The sequence below is a fragment of the Danio rerio genome, chromosome 4 (assembly GCF_049306965.1).
Source record: "Danio rerio strain Tuebingen ecotype United States chromosome 4, GRCz12tu, whole genome shotgun sequence".
Classification (NCBI taxonomy): domain Eukaryota; kingdom Metazoa; phylum Chordata; class Actinopteri; order Cypriniformes; family Danionidae; genus Danio; species Danio rerio.
In genome coordinates this window covers 23,284,396-23,302,500 of record NC_133179.1, presented here as the reverse complement: position 1 = coordinate 23,302,500, position 18,105 = coordinate 23,284,396, and the positions used below count along the sequence as shown (strand labels likewise).

General features: G+C 33.8%; 2 protein-coding genes across 4 annotated transcripts in view; one reads left to right on the top strand and one right to left on the bottom strand.

Moving 5' to 3' along the window:
• Positions 1-18,105, top strand: part of kdm7aa (lysine (K)-specific demethylase 7Aa) — a 248,464-nt gene that overhangs the window by 28,417 nt on the left and 201,942 nt on the right. The window lies entirely within an intron of this gene.
• gnai1 (guanine nucleotide binding protein (G protein), alpha inhibiting activity polypeptide 1) overlaps positions 1-18,105 on the bottom strand; it is a 33,587-nt gene that overhangs the window by 11,896 nt on the left and 3,586 nt on the right. For all 3 annotated transcript variants that reach the window (XR_012401460.1, XR_012401461.1, NM_200971.1), the window contains 3 exon segments: positions 5,156-5,198; positions 4,931-5,072; positions 4,038-4,195 (listed from right to left, as the gene is read on the bottom strand). Coding sequence is in view for 1 of the 3 variants with exons in the window: in NM_200971.1 (NP_957265.1) it covers positions 4,038-4,195; positions 4,931-5,072; positions 5,156-5,198 (343 nt within the window). In the remaining 2 variants the exon portion in view is untranslated.

The following is an 18,105-nucleotide window of genomic DNA, read 5'->3' as shown; positions in this document are numbered from 1 at the left end:
CTCTCTAGACAACATTCTATACATATTAGCCATTTCTGACATAAAATGGTTGGCAAAATCCTTATTGGACAGTTCATTTGGCTGAATTATAAGACATTTAGTTGGCTCATTAACACAGGAGATACATTTTAGCATGCTTTGAAACAACCTAAAATAAAATAAATTTAATCAAAGATGGTGTTCCAACATATGATGCAGTATGTAAAGTAGTATCATTCATTAACTGAAAAAGGCATTTTTATATTATTAATAGTAATATTATTATTATTATCATTATTATTAGCAATAGTAGTACGTAGTAGTAATACTAAATATAATTATGATCATTATTGTAATTTTCCAGGAATTATTCAATTTGTAAATTTCAGCCAATTATTTATCACAGAAGATGTGTATTATAAATATTCATAAATTCTCAGTGCATATTTTGTTTTTGAAATTTGTACTCCTTTTATGGATCTCTCATTTAACCATGTTAGACTTGACATATAACTAACGGTGATAAAATCTTTCCTATGTGAATTTGTAATCGTATATTATCATATTTGAATTATGCAGTTCAATAAAAGTATAGTTTGTCATTTCATTGTTATGCAGATGTGGTAGTCAGATTTCAGTTTCAGATTCGTTTATTTGTTTTAAATCTCTAAATGGTCTTTCTTGCCATACCTTATAAAGCTCAGATACACCTATAAGCCCACTGGTTCTGTCAGGTCAGCTGATAAGCTTCTCCTGATTGTGCCAAAAACAAAGTGTAAGTACCTGGTAAATCTTAATACCCAGTTATTTTAACTTTTATGTCTTTTTAGGTAGTTTTATCTTGTATTTTATCTATTTTATAGACTAGTATACTTATGTTGTTGTAAAATTTCTGTACAGCACTTTGGCTCACTTCTGTGTTTGTAAAGTGCTCTATAAATAAAGTTTGACTTGACTTATATTATCAATTCATCAAGCCTTTATGAAGTGAGTTTATTTATTTTATACACATATACATTACTATTTGATTAGGTTAAACAGGAATGTCTGAGTACACTACTCGCATATTATCTGCAATTGCTATCTTTAAGCAACAGTTTTTGCAACATGAAACCAGTACGTGCACGAACACATATTTGCATTCTTTTAACTGGATCTGTATTCAGCTGTAACACACACCTTTATTTGTGTATTTTTCTCATGTGATGATCCGACACTACTGTTTGCATGTGGCTAGTTTTAGACATTATTTAGGTTTTGCTTTTCAAGATTTTCAAGTCAAGGGTAACGGCATGTTCTAGCAGCACAGTAAGCAGGCAGCAAATATTGACAGGCTCACTCGAGGCTCAAACATACAGAGACACAGATCTCCGTCTACAGGATAAAGCTGTTTGAACTTGCTGTTTTGGCAGTAGCTGACGTTCAGTGAACAAAAAACAGAAGGGGGAATGAACGCTTGAGCACCCAAAAAGGTGAACAGGCAGGGAGAGATAGGAAGGGAGGATGGTATGTGGGGTAGAGAGATAGAGAAAGATAAATAATGACTGTAGAGGACAAAAACAAAAACATTTTGAAGTGATTCATCCCCATCCTAACTTGGTGAAATGTGAATTGGGTACTCTGAGAGCAAAATACTGTGTGATGTGATAAATGCACAATGGTGAAATGCATAATTGTGTTAAGTAGCACCAAAGCACTGTTGGGCTAGAAGTAAGAACTGTCGCGTCAAGCTGAGGGCGGGGTTTATCATCGCCAATGAGATGAACAGAATATTTAAGCACTATATTTGTAATTGCAGCAGAACATAATGCTGATCACTTCTAATCTCTGTCTATTCAGAAACTGTAACAAACTATGACTTGCTGTGTAAACACACTGGATTTGGTGTTTGGTGCACTTATTTGGTACTTCCACATTTGTGTTTTTGGGTAAGATGAGACATATCCATTGACGTCAGACCTGGCCTTATGATGGCTCTCGAACTGGTAGAAAACCAAAGTGGTTTGCCAGATGTACCAGGTCTGAACTGACAGTAGCACTAGCTTTAGAGTAGTAACTGGTGGAAATGGGGTAAAAGGGTAAGCAGAACTAGTGCTACACACATACAAGCCATAAACAAAGTGAAAGGAAGTGTAGTGAGCCTTGTTAAGTATGGTTGTTGTTAAGTCCAACTTCCCAATCATTAGGCCACAACTACTTCAAAGAAGTATTTGCATCTTCTCAACACTTTGTCAATCACCACAGAGAGATTTGCTCATGCAAATTTGTCTGATAATATGATAATCCATATCATTTGCAAACGAGAAATGACTGCATGTTTCTTTTTGGTGACTTGCATCATTTCGTTGCTTCAGTTTTTGTCCTCATGCTTTGATTCATAGCTGAACTCAGCACTGAATCAGCACTGACACGGATTCTACATGCTCAATGTTTCCATTATCTCATTTTATTTTAATAAAGTTGCATGAGTTTATTTGTATAATATTTGATTTAATAATTAGAAGAAGCATATAGACACTTTTAAAAGAACTTAGTAAAATGGTCAAACATAGTTTATCAAGACAGACTGAATGATCAGGTGTAAATAGGAAATGTTCTCTCCAATCTACTTGTGATCTGATTGATCATTAAGGCATCTTATTATCACCTGGTATATGCAGAAAATCCTAATGGTAATTTCAATACCTATACCTTTTTAAGACTTTTTAAAGACCTTCTCAGAATATTTCAAGACCTCATCGCCACTTCAAGTTCTAATCCGTATCAAACCTTTAACTTAATAAACAGTTTTAGTAAATAAATCAATGGAGCACAACCATGCAACAGAACACAGATAAGCTCGGAAGAAACAAAGTTTGAAATAATAAATTACGCTTCAGCCACTGTTTAACCGTGTCTTTCTCCAACCAGGAGTACACAAACTTGCATTTTCCCATTTTGCTGTCTGTGCAAGTGTTACATGTGGAGAGCGTCACATCACCTTCCTGCGTTTGTAGTAAATAACATGACATCACCTGGACGGAGGAGCTTGGCAAGACACGCACCAGTCCTAACTAATCGCGTGGATCGAAAACGCCATTGTTAAGATTAGGAGGAAAATAAATATGCTTATGCTTTTTAGGAGTCAAACCCTTTGGACAACGCATGAACAAAATGTAAGACCTTGTAAAAACACGATTAAGACTTTTTGATACCTTTAAGGGCCTCAATTTTCTCATAATTGATTTATCAACTTTTAATGCTTTTTAAGACCCTGCAGACACCCTGCATCAGGTGTAAATGGCAAAAAAGAGATTAATTGGTCTCAGTTTGCAAACATTTATTCATTTATAATTTCCTGTTGGGTGCTTTATCACCCAGCACTTTAACCTCACAATTAAATTAACTTCAATTTTCAACACACTTTGTGCTGTTACAACATGTGTAACTTATGTAAATGAACAATGTTTAAACTCTCTCTGTGTTGCCAAAAGCAAGAAATTTGTGTTTGTCAGCAAAAGTTTACTGGATGACTTAACGCATTGCCTGGTGGACATTTGCCAGCCTTTTATGAAAAACTTTAGTTTTTACTTCTGCATTTATTTATCCTCACCCATGGATAGAGGAACAATATGCAGCTGATGAAGTTACTGCATATATGAAGTTACTGCATCGAATAACTCTCAGTAACTTAGATCAAATTTTTGTCTCCAAGGTTCCCTTCAGTTTCACCTGAAACATTTCTTAGTCAACCAATGTGGTTTTCGTGGTCAACCAATTTGGAATGGAGATTGCAAACAAAGAGGCTTTTATGGTTTTTGGCATTCTTTTCATATCTACGTTCGTTTGTTTTTTGTTTTTCTGCACATTTTTGCTGCTGTGTACAACATACTGGCTTCTTTATGCACCAAGGACTCATTTAGTCTTTGAAGCCATGTATCCGAGAGCAATGTACAAAGAATATTCAGTAACTTTTATTGAAAGTCTGATTTGCCAGTGGTGAAATAACCCTTGGTGATGATGGTGTAAGGTAATGCAAAGGACATATAAGGGAAACACCAGAAAGCAGAGATACTTACTATGCTGCAGAGTCATTGAGCTGATACTCTCTGGATCGACTGAAGCAGGCCTGCACTCCTCCATCTTTCCACAAGCGCTTTATCACTCCAGCAAGTTCTGCTGTCATAAAACCCTCCTCAGCGCTGCCCGCCAACACAAACAACTGCCTGGCATCATCCTGACACACAGAGAGAGCAGAACACATTTACACTTTGCATAGAACCATTGTCAAATACTCAATACTGCATCCATTTTTGTACATGCTCTGTGTTATACATGCTAATATCTTGATTCTGGTATGGTATCACAAATCTAAAAATGGGTCTTTATAGAAAATCACAAAAATATTTAAAATATTTTGGAAGATAATTAATTTGGAGGGAAAATAGCTAATCAATGCAACTGTAATTACTAACTGATCAATCATCAGCTTTTATTAGATCAAAGACAACTAAGTGCTCAAGTTATATAAAAGGAAAAATCTATTCAAATAAATTAGAAAAATTATCTGAACATCATTTTAAATTTAATAATTACTTTCAGTTGAGAAAAATATTAAGTAATTGCATATTTCCGTGTGTGCACATTTTAATGATTATTTTCAAAAAGGATATACATAAAACTGTTTTTAAGAAAAATACTGATTTAATGAAATCTCATTTGTGCGGTCGTGAAGATGGTTGAACTGGATGACATTTAAAAGGTCAAAACTACTTTCTTTTTAATAGCTGCATCCTTTTAAAACAGGTTTTTTCTTTATTATAATATCAAGACAGCTGTATAACCCTGACCTTTTACAGAATTTTTGTAAGACATTATTGCCATCATATGCTATTAGACAAAACACAGCAAAATGAGAACAGCCTGTAAGCGACACGACGCACACCACCAGACGACCAATCCTGTGACTCACCGCTCGTGCTGCATCTCCGAAATCGATCTTGAGTCGCCCCATGGCACGAATGATGGCGATGATGGACTGAATCGTGTTGCTGTAGACAACAGCTTTGTACTGTTTGCACTCCTCCTCCGAGTAACCGGCCTCATGGATGATTCTATATGCAGGGATATGAAAAACCCATGAATGATGGACACCATAAAATGTAATTAAAGCAGAAAAGGAAAACAAAACACTTACTTCATTTGTTTGACTATCGTACTCTTCCCAGACTCCCCAGCACCTGTCAAAAAGCAGTTGCGTAAGAGTTAGCTTATCAGTCTACAAACAATGCAATTACCACCACAAGTGTCTAGATTTAATGACTTTCAAGAACAACATCTACTGTGATAATGTATTCACTGGTAGGAGACCCTTAAGACAAAACAGAAAAGACAAAAAATATTCAAAAGCTTCTGACTGTTTCAGTTTTGCTCTTTGTTTCTGAGAAACTCCTGCGTGAATTTTTAAAACCCTGTAGAGCAATGCGCACAACAGCTGCCTCTTTAGTCATGGAAATACAAGATCTGAGAGACCAAACGTTGTTGTACATAATCGTTCTAACACTGTTTCGTTACTGCGTATGAATATTTTAGCTAAAAACACTTATCTTCATTTTATTCCAAGCATGTATGGCTTTCTATGTTTTATTAATAAGCTGTGGAAGTGGACATTCACAGTCCAGTCAATTATCATCGTTTTGAAAACATCAGCATGGACATTGCACAAAATAGCGCATTTAGTATTCCATGTGGGGGAAAAGAAAGTCAAAAGGGTTTAAAATGGCTGAGTAAATAAAATGAGTAGTAGATAAAATCAACACACCACACCTAGTTGTGGTTATTCTGTGATCACAAATGTGCACTGCTGGTAAACCCTGTCAGCTATTGATTGGTTCAATAACGGCTTTACTTATAGAGTCCAATTTAACCGGCTTAACTACTGGGTTATCATTCCCTTGCGCTGGGAAAGCTGTGTACATGCTGTCTTGATCTATCTGCAAAACTCCAGGGACCTCAGTGCATTTGTCATACTGTTCAGATGGATTTAAGGGCAAATCATACCGTACCAAGGACATCGCTTTAAAAATGAATCTAAATTTGAAAGGATAGAGTTTACGATAACAACTATAATATTAACGACAAAAAGATACAAAAAGAACCAAAAAAATTTACATTAAAAATGAGTGGATGAATGATGTAAACATGAATTGCCAATCATTATCTATCCTTTAAAGAGCTTGAGCATTTAAAGTGGCTACTGTGGACACTACTATATATTTTGTGTAGTTTACAAAGCCTTTATTGAACTATATTACAACTCCTGAGGAAAACAGGTAGACTTTTGGCCTTTTATAGTCACCTCGTGTGACACAATGCACGGTTTTTGTTGATATGGTCTGTTTTGTAGTGTTTTTCCAGCAAAACCCTGCCCTGTATTTTCTTGTAATCTATCAAAAAAAGGTACACTGCCATCACATCTTCTTTGAACGTGACTTGAATGCATTGGATGTCATAATTATGACTTGCCAATTCTTAAGTACAAACTTCCAGGAGGCCTTGAATGCAGCATTAGTCTTCTCTATGTCTGTAAATATTTTGGTTTGTCCGACCGATGGCAGACTGAAGAAATTGATTGCTTGAGTACCAAAATGTCATATTTTAGCTGTGAAAACTGACTTTTAGTGTACTGACTACTCTTTGTAGCAGAAAAAATTTGCTATGCTTTCTGATATCTATGCTCATAATATGGTAATTTTATCCATTTTAAATGTCAAGGTGCTTTTAAAGAACTGCATTTGTACTGGACAATGTGAACACTTTATACATGAGTAGAGCATATAATTATGTGAATTTAAGTGTGCATGCCCAAAGGCTTAGTGCCCGATCAAAGGCCAGCATCTGATAAGCTTATTATGGGTAACAATGGAAACAATGATTGAGTGGATGGTGACCGATCAACTCTAACATGTTGAAATATTACAATTTTCCATTTCAGCTACAATAAAATCAATTAATAGTACAGGAGGGTAATTGATCAACTACAACGTACAATAGAAGAGCACATTAAATCAATTCAAATATTGTGTTTTTCCTTTTCCTTCCTTCATATACACATATACACACACAGACATTTGAAGCATTTGAAGTGGATGAAAAGACTTTCTCAAAATTGTTCTAAAACAAGAATGGTGGTTGTTCAATAGTTTTAAGACAACTTTGTGTAAAGTTTTGATTCACTTCAAATGTAAACTACTGTATATATTGCTGGCACTGCATTAGGGCTGCATGATATTGGAAAAGAATTACATTGCTATATATTTTTTAATGTTTTAATATATTTTGCAATATGAATACACTTTCACCAGATGAATTGTTATCTCATTTCTATAAAGAAATGATAATGTTTGATTGGGATGATTCTGCTAATGATTCTATTTGCAGTGCATTTCTCTATTTGCAAGTGCTGTGAGTATTTTCACACATGAATACAATCAAGAAAAACATACAATTAAAATAAAGTGTTTTATCGTTTCCCAAGTCTAACGATATTCAGGTACACTAACTGAATAATAAAAATAATTAAATAAAATTAGTCATTTTCAAGGACACAAATGGTACAATTTTTCATACTGGATCACAGGCATCAAAACACATGGACATGATAAATTATAATACAAACTCAACATTGTGTTTATCCAGCGATGTGACTACTGCGAATGATCACATTGCAATAACTGCATTTATACTAGCTAAACTATTTAGTAACATTTTCTTATTGAGAATTTCACTGTATTATTCTGATTTTTTTTTTGCCCACGATAACAAGACAGGTATATCACCTGCATATATAATTCTACACAATCAGAATTATTTTTGTATAATTTATATACTTTTTATCCTTCAATCTTTATTATTGTAGTTACTTTTTACTTTAGTTTATATGCAGTTTCTTTTTATCATATTTATTCAACCTTAATTATTTCTAAAGTTGTTTCTTTAGATTTAGCTTTTCAAAAAGAGTTAACACTTAGATAAGGGAAGTAAGGTGAAATGGGCTATTTATTGTAGGTTTGGATTAATTTGATTGGTTTATTGATGATTGCAGATTGAGGGACCAGCCTCGAATAACCATATCAAGTGAATTTATTAAAACTGCCTTTTTTTTTGTTTTGTTTTTCAAATGACTAGATGGTAAAAATGAGGGTTGTGACACTTGTTGACCCATATATGTTTTGTTCCCTTTTATCAGAATTTAAAATCAGCTCCTGCCACATAACACAAAACAGACGTTTAATTTCTATCCCGCTGTTTTTAAGCTCTAAAGCATTATTACACCTGTAACGGAAGAATTCCGACAGGCTGTGGAGGAATATTAAAACCACCGAATCGGAAAATAGAGGTGTGTGTGTGTGTGTGTGTGTGTGTGTGTGTGTGTGTGTGTGTGTGTGTGTGTGTGTGTGTGTGTGTGTGTGTGTTTTTATAACAAGAAACTGTGTTATGAGCAGTGTTGGAAACAGCCCTCCAGGGCTAATGCAACCTGGGAGAAATCTTAATAAAGCAATGGACAAACACTGAGAACGTGCCACTAGAGAAACAAGGTGCGAGCTGTTTTCTGTTCCTGAAAATGAACTGTGGATGAGCTCTGAGCCGTAGCACAATTACACTCATCTAGCTTTTGTCCAATCTCTCACACACACATACGCATGCATTCACACACGCGCATGCTCGAGTCCTGTCTCTCGTCACATTGCCATAGCAACCGGCCCTGTTTCTGAGGACATGCTGCCAAAGCGGGCTCTGATACCTGATGGGCGCGTGCCAGCAAAAAGCAGCTCCGCAGTGTATGGCTCATATGCATGCGTTCCAGTAATGCATGATAATCCCCATTTGTCATAGTAACTCGCTCTCGGCATCCTGCTGATTGTGCGCATGAAGTGTGTGTCATTTTACTGTGGCAGATAAAGCTCTTCTTTCTGATTGTCGCTTCTGGCGGTCCATGTCAAGTCTTTGTATGGTCAAGGGTGTGGATGCAAATACGAGTCATTACTGGTTAGAAGTGTAGTGATTTGTTGATGTACGTGTCTTGCGTGGAACTGTCATTTGTGAATAGCTTATTTGATTATAGCTGTGCTGTCTATGTTAAAAGATGAGAGTAAGCCTAAAAAAGGTTTATCTTTAGAATAACTACAGTATTCATTTCTCTTATGGTACCAAAAAAATTACTAAAGGATACAATGCTATTTTAAAGGGCTAGTTCACCCCAAAATTATAATGCACTCACTATTTATTCACCTAAAAGTGGTTCGTCTGTTGAACACAAAATAAGATATTTTAGAAGATTTAAGAATGTTAGAAATCAGTAACCACGGACATCAATTATGGAAAAAAAACAAATACTATGGAATTCAATGGTTACAGGTTTTCAGCTTTCTTCAAAAAAAATCTCTTGTGTTCAACAGAAGAAAGACCATCAAAAAGGTTTGGATCCAACAATTGGTTTATGCTTTAGGTCAATAAATACTTTATTTCTTTATATTTACTCTTACATAATCTCAATCCTCGAATATACTCAAACTATTCTTTAAACGATTCATTCTATCTAAACTCCTCCATTCTACAGACCTACTTTGCTCTGATTGGTCAGTTTGTGTAGTCTTATGTTATTAGTTTACAACCTACAGTCTACCTACCTAGTCGGAAAATAAAACACCTACTACCATTTTTAAATTGCAGGCTTCCTTTTTCCTCAGCAATTGTACATGCATCAGGATAAAGATGTTAGTGGTATGTTTTAGCTAACGTAATATGTGGTATATAATTAAATTTTAAACTGTAGCTGCGTATTTCCAATACATCAAGAGTCAAAGTCAGAAACAAACAAAATTTCTACCAAAATGTACAAAAATAATGACTACTATTAATGAAATAACAGTAAGTTATATTCTTTTATAACTTTTATGAATAAAGTGCTAATATGGTTTGTTGCAATTATAAACACTTCTCTAATAACACATAGTGTTAGTGTTCAAACTCAATTACAGCCAATTAACAAGATTCGCTTAGTCCACTTTTAAGAATGATTTAAAGTAAGGCTAAAATTAAACAAATGTGTTTCGTAAATCATTTAAGACTAAATCTGTTTGTTTTAACAGACCGTACCTTTAATTGTTGTGCAGTCTGATCTTTTATCATTTTACAGACCTTTTACGTTCACAAACAGCAACAAACTACATGGCATTATTTGCAAAAAGCATAATAAAGGTGACTTTAAAAACAAAGATCAATCAGATTAATCAGCCGGTCTGATATTAACACTTAGAATTTTATGTACTAAATAAGCAGAGTGCAATAAAACACCCAGCAAGCCACATTTAACACACAACTTGTAAACTTACAAATTAGGTAAAAGATGTGACACTGTGTGCAAACCTGCTGATATGGCATACTGAGGCGTGATAAACAAATACTGTATCAACAACTGCTGGAATTGAATTAGGTCCTTAAATGAACAATATAACGGCACACTCAAGCATTTTCACAAAGTGTGTCCACACTTTATAGATCAATATAAAGGTTGAGTAATTTACTATCTAAGCTGCTTTGGAAGCTATTCTGAAAACATAGTTTTATTATATATGTATATTCTATCTTCATTTCTATTTTAAGAAAAAACTAATTTGTTGTTTTTAATGAACTTATTTTATTGCTAAATAATATTGCTGATTTAAATAAAACTAGTTAGTTCAAACACAATTTTCTGCAGTTAAGCCACATGCATCTGATGTTCTTTACCTTGCATATATATAGGTTTACATAAAGTAATGCTTCATGCGTTAATTTGTTTTCCAGCATGTATTTATTAGACCTTGACCAATTTTTTATTCTTTAATCCTGCAGTATGTCGAATAGAATGTAAAACATTTATTCTAACATAAAACTACTGATTAATTTTTCTTTTGAAAATATCTCTCTATCTTTTTTTATATTATTAAAAATAAAATAAGTGTTGATAGTGATGAAGGCTGGTTTGATTGAAAAGAACAGCAGCAGAAATGTAAACCTCCAAAACACCTTATGCATGTTTGCCTTTTTTAATAAGAAAAAAAAATAAGATCTTTCCTTTTATATTACTATGCATAAACTGCATTTTACCTTAGGCATCATTAAAAGTGCATCTGCTCTTTTCAGGTCCTGTGTGATTATGTAAGCCCCTTAGCTTGGGGAAAGATCACAAGTGTATTTTTTTCTTTTGATTATTCCTCTAATCAAGTATTTTATGAATAGCTTCATCTTAATAATTAATAGCAGCAGGACTCCATCAACTTCCATCTACAAAGCTTCTATGAGACTTGACTTGTTGACGGTTTCCTTTTTTACTGACCTCCAAGGAAGCATCTCCCCATTTTTGTACAGTTTGTAACCGATAACAGAGTTACATCACTGCCCGATCTGTGAAACACAACTCCAGCATGTCTCAACACATCCACGCCATGTGACAACTCTAATGCAATGCCTTGTCGCACTGCCCGCTCTTATTAGATTACAGCAAACACAAGCTCCGTATTGTATTACACACTTCAAGCCCTTCTAATGAACCTCGCATGCACATGCATCTTATTTTTGCAGGTGAGCAAACTGTTAGCAATTAAATCCAGAATAATGGCAATTTCTCAGATGAAGTGTGTCATGTCTCTCATCAGTTCAATGTGAATGTGACTTCCTTTGAAAATGGAAGCACAAAATGTTTCAGATTCAGTTTCAGACCTCATTTGCATGTGGACTGACGAAAATAAAAAATCCTAATAGGGCTGCATGATATTGGAACAATCTGACATATTTAAATTTTCTGCATTATATATTGCACTATGAATATAATTTCAGCAGATTATTTGAATAGCTCTATTTAGGAAGATGTCATTCATTTAGACAGATTGGGATGATCAAGTCTTTTTCTATGCAGTGCGTTTGCATGAATTATAATAAATTCCAGGCATATATAAATACAACAGAGCAAAGATAAAAGTGAAATAAATGGCGATTTATGGTTTTCTGGAGTGTCTAACAGTATTTAGGTTTAGAAATCAAACATTAACATGGTCATCCTTGTATATTTTAAAAGTAATATCTTTATCTTTTAATCTTTAATAAATAATCTAATCCTGAAACATGACTATAGCAGATGCATTATGATTTAATTTCCTATGATTTTATACTCTTAAAATGGCTCTTACTAAGATTACCGTGATGCTGTTTTGAGTTTGTGTGTGAAAAATCTGGAAACTTTGTTTCCTTTTATACAGCTTGAGAAAAAACTACTTTATTAACACTTTAATTTACTTTGTTCATTTTAAAGCTTAATTTGGTTAACCATCTATTTTTAATGGTGATTTTTATTCGATTTATTCAAAGATTCAAAACAGATTTAACATTTGTGTGTGCTAATGTATTTACCATTTTAAGTCATTTTACATTATTTTACTTAATTTTTTAAATTTACAGTCTATAAAACTTGTTTTAAATGTTAAATAATTGAAAGCCATAGTTTGAAAAACAAGTTGCTCTGCCCCCAAACGTTCACCAATGGATGAGTCGGAAGAAGTGAACTGTTTAAACAAACAGAGCAGTGTTTTGAAAGCACAACAGACACACATTATTTACAGTCTTTACAAGTCAACCCACAAATAACTCACTTATGACCATGTCTGCACATCAGACGAGGAAAATAAATATTAAATCTCAAAGTACAGTCTACTGTCTTGCAGTAAGTCTTCTTTGTAAACATTGTCCTGGCATGGACATAGATGAGCAGACACCTGTAATTTAGAGACTCTTTCTGGAGGAGGAGTAAAGAGGACACATTATTTTAATTATATCTCACCACTGAGGTTTCAAGCCCGGAGGGACTTATCAATGTACCCATATAGACAGACACACACACACAAACACATTCACAAGAGCGTTTCTGAAACAAAGAGTCTCTTAGATGACCCGAGATGAACAGTTTGTTCCTCTGCAGCCCAATAAAATCATGATGCGCACACTAATTTGGGCACATAAACTCTTAATGATGATTAACAATCTCATTTGGTATTCCCAAAACATCATCTAATGAATCCACATCTGACTAAACACACTGAGTCATCAAACACCTGATGCCTTTTTTATTTTGCTTTCACAGGGTTTTGAATTGATTAACCTTAAAGCTAAACATGATCCCTTTTGAGTTACACTGGATATTTAATAAAAAGAAAAAAAACGTAGGATGGGACTCGATTATGTTCAGAATTGAACAGAAAGTCATTTAGAGAGACTGGATTACCTACAGCCCAAGCCTAGGATGTCTAAATGGGATTCTGTGTACTGTAATCAATCATGCTAGGAGCGATCAATCGCTATTAATCACACCTAATGCTGAAAATTGTGATCATAAATATAGAGATGTCCTGAGCCATCTCAAGGGTCGATACTGGGGGCGATAAAGCTTTTTTGTTTCAACTGATTGGTATCAACTCTCTGTCATGCAGGTCACATTCACTATAGTGGGAAGTGCACCTTCAGCCACAAATGAAAGGAAAAAAACAGATCTCAACATAAATAACTCCCTCAAATGATTCAAGATATTTTATCTTCTATAACACATTCTGTAAGTAGTTCTACATAATTCTGTAAGATACAAAATATCATAAAGGCTAATATCACAGCTATGAATACCATGTAATTGACTAATAAATTATTCATTGAAATGGATTTAATTTCTCCATGAATAAAAAAAAAAAATAAAATATATATATATATATATATATATATATATATATATATATTGTTTATTATAATTTTATACTTTTAATAACTGATGTTTTTTTTATATAAACTATTAATATCTATCTTACAACAATATCATGTGGAAGTTTTACAGTATTTATTTATCTATTTGTTATATATTTTTTTACAAATCACTCTCAGATATTGTGAATGTTCTCAGTGCCAGAAAATAGCCAATTGCTCTTGGTAAACATTATTTTAGTTAAAATTCAGTAAAAAAAATTAATGGTAACTGGGGATATCTGTCACTAATTTTCTTTTTTTTTCTTTTTTACTTTACGTGAACTAGGTCTTTATAGTATTGAGTAAAAAGTGACAGTGCAATATTATGTTGTTCTGCGATTTATTACTTTATAAAAACAATTCCACCACGGTGACCTGAATAGCTTTATGTAGATATAAATCCTTATTTCACAGTTATTGAGGTAGCATGGAATGGGAGTACACCAGCATAAAATATAAAACATAAATAGCAAGCAAATAAAAAGAACCACATTTCAAATGAAATAACATTTTAACATTGCTTTATCTTTGGAGATTGAGGTACCGAAATAATGAAATGTAAAATATTCAAATAATTGATATCTGTTAAAAGCTACAAGTCATACTTCCTTTTTTTAATAATGTTTGCACAGTAACAGGCCTTAAACCAGCCAAAATATATGAATTTGGTTATAACACTTTGCAATTAATCCACAAACCACGTGTTGTGAGCTATTGTGCTTGGTCAGAGTTGATCTCTACTTGACATTGCACATTCTGCACTGTGACTATTCTATACCCTTATTAATTTTTTTGCCGACTCCAAAAGGCATTACAGCAATGCCACAGGTGCAGGACACTCATATGGTGTAGTACTTTGTGATGGTAATTTATTGACGTGCACTGTGAACTTTCACTTTGGATGACGTCACTGGAATGTGAACGGTGTGCACATCGAAGCCACTTTTAAAAACCCTCAAAGCATGATGTGCTGAAAGACCTCTGTGCTTTGACTCACACACTTAAACACACACACAAAAGCTCAAAAACACCAAATAACACTTTCATAACCAAAGCCACATGACCAAGTCAAAAAAGCTTTTTTCATGATATGTTACACACTAAATACTGTCATCAATTCCTTGTGTTTTTTCTTACAGTTAATCCTACCGGTCACTATTGTAAACGTCTGTTTTTTTTCTAAATCCTGGAAGCTCTAGAAATGCTATTGGCTTTGAGCAAGGGACTCAACTTTTAAACAAAAAGTAGATTGTGTTGATTAAAATGTATTAATTTCACACGATTGATTTACATCCTGCTTGTACATATAATATTTGTCTCAAATTGCATACCTATGCACTATTTTACACCATTTTGTAGTTTGAATAGTATATGTAGAACTTTAAAAACCAGGATGATGAACTTATTTAACCTGTGACCAGAAGTGTGGAATATTGAACATTTTATGCACTCAATGATCAGCTCTGCTTGCGTAATGGAAAAAGAGGAGCTGTCAAAGATAAAGTTGCATTACTGTTTATTGTTTATTTTAGACTACGCGAGCAAAATTAGACTGTTATGTCACCTTCTGACGCCGAATGTGGTTATAGTTATGACAGGTGCTAAAAGATATATGGTAAATTACTTCACAAGATTGTCAAATGTTAAATGTTCAACTGGGAAACTACAGAAGACGTAAAAGGTGTTTATTTGTTAATGGTCACAATTGTGGATACTGGAATAACACTTGTTTCAATTGAAAACAACTAAATTGCAATGCTATTCTTCTGCTGTTTTCCAACCGTCACTATTGTGACCAAGAATAAAACCTAATTTAACCAACAAAATATAAAAGGCGACATAAAGATTGTCTATTAAGGAGGTCTGAGAAGTAAAATAGATAGTTTCAGATAGCGAGAAACTATTTGGTATTAAACAGGATAAATAAGTTGACGCTGATGGTGCCTAGTTGTCAGTGTCAACATATAGTCGAGGAGCTTTCCTTCAGTCATCTCCCCCTCTCTCGCTCCAACTTCCTGTCAATATACTGTCCTATCATAACAAAGACTAAACTGCCAAAAATAAATCTTTTAAAAATGTAAAAGGAGATATTCAAGAGTAAGGTTTCAGTCAGTATGTGTGTAAGTGCTCAACAGAGAGATGGTCTGAGGTTTTCATGGTTTACAGGCATTAGTGCTGCTACATTAGGCTCAGTCAGTTAGTTTTCATCCCCACAGATTCACACATACACAGACACACACACACACACACCTCTGCTGAGACCAGCTGTCCAGCAATCAGTTGTGTTATTATCACACACAAGCCTCATGCAGGTTATGATCTGCAATACACCACACCCTGACCTCTGTGATGCACAAACATCAGACATTTCCTGACAAAAGCTGATACAAAGACCATATCTCATGGAAATAAACCCAAATCACCACATGTAAAAAAGGGAGATTGTGATGATGATGATAGAACGATAATACATATATAAATAATTATTTTTCACTGTATATTGGCTAAATAAAATAAACTGTAAATATAAAATTATAATTAAATCTGAATTCAAATTGAATTAGGTTACCCAAAGTGTACATTTAAGCTGAAACTTTAACTGAAAGCAGGCAACATTAAGAATATTTGAAAATTTATTTTTATATATTTAAAGGCTATACGTTTAAATGCATGACAAATATAGAAATAGACTCATTCACCATCAACTACTTTTTATTTCTCCAGATGGACATTAGACGTAATGGACAATTAGCAAAAACGCCCCTTTTCCAGTTGTACACATGTGTTGCTCATCAAAGCTCAGTTTCACGTAAAAATTACTAAAAGCATGTACTGAAATGTGACATTTGCTACACTGCATCGTTCATTGATGTACATAGGAATCGTTCATGTTTTTAAAAGCGTGAAAGAGATTGCATGCTGTTGTGTGTATGTGCTCACTCAGCCTCAGAGATGAGCAGAGCACACACATCTAAAGTTATCTTAATGTGAGTGCTTTAATGGCCAAATACATGCAAATTTGTGTCAAAAGGCAATGTTTAGTTATTTTTTAATATTAACCCTCATTTATGTAATAAACAAACGAGTTGAGAATCAAAAGACATGTGAAAGTGAAACCATAAATCAGAACCGCACTGCTCTTAAAGTGACAGCGCGTAATATTTCTGCTGCCGACTGTTTTTATATTTTTTAATCAAACAACCAAAGAACAAAATCACTTGACTAAAGGACTTTTGTAGCTATAATTTAAGTGTTTTTCTTACAGTGAAGATGTTTAAAGCAGTTTGTTTCATATTTTTATTCTATTGTACTTATTTCCCTTTTCTTATTAACAGGGAGGAACATACCTTTGTGTATATATACAGTTGAAGTCAGAATTATTAGCCGTCCTGAATTATAAGCAGCCCTTTTCCCCCAATTTCTAAAAAACACATTTCTAAACATAATAGTTAACTCATTTCTAATAATTGATTTCTTTTATCTTTGCTATGATGACAGTCCATGATATTTTACTACATATTTTTCAGGATACAAACATTCAGCTTAAAGTGCAATTAAAGGCCTAATTATGTTAATTAGGCAAGCTACGGTAATTAGGTGAGTCATTGTATAACAGTAGTTTCTTCTGCAGACAATCAAAAAAAATATAGCTTAAAGGGACTAATAATATTGATCTTAAAAAGTTTTTAAAATATTTAAACCTGCATTTATTCTAGCCAAAATAAAATGAATAAGACTTTCTCCAGAAGAATAAAAATATTACAGGAAATACTTCGAAAAATTCCTTGCAATTTTAAACATAATTTGGGAAATATTTAGTTTCAAAAAATTCACAGCAGGGAGAATAATTTTGACTTCAACTGTATATCGTTTTGAATAATCCTGATAATAATTATGACCAAAATGATCACGATTATGGTTTTTCCCAAAATCAAGCAGCCCTACAATACAAGAAAATCGTCTTTACTTCAACTCACAGCTCTTGGAAATTGTTGCATATGTATAATGAATTACTTTCACATAAATAATCTAAAATATTGCTCTAAAAAAATCTAATTTCTGTTTTTTTTTTTTAAATGTCTCCCTTTCTTCTAAAAGATTCCATTTCAGATATTAATGGATCATATTGCTTATTAAAATGCTCATATTACAGCCGAACACTAAATGTTTTGGCTGCTAAACCACCAGTGCCTGATCCAGGTCAGTTTGAGGCGCACACATCAAGTCACTAAAGCCTCCATGTGCTGGTCATTTCAGCAAAGCAAAGAGCCATTCCATATTTAATGATCTGCCTGTGTGTGTGTGTGTGTGTGTGTGTGTGTG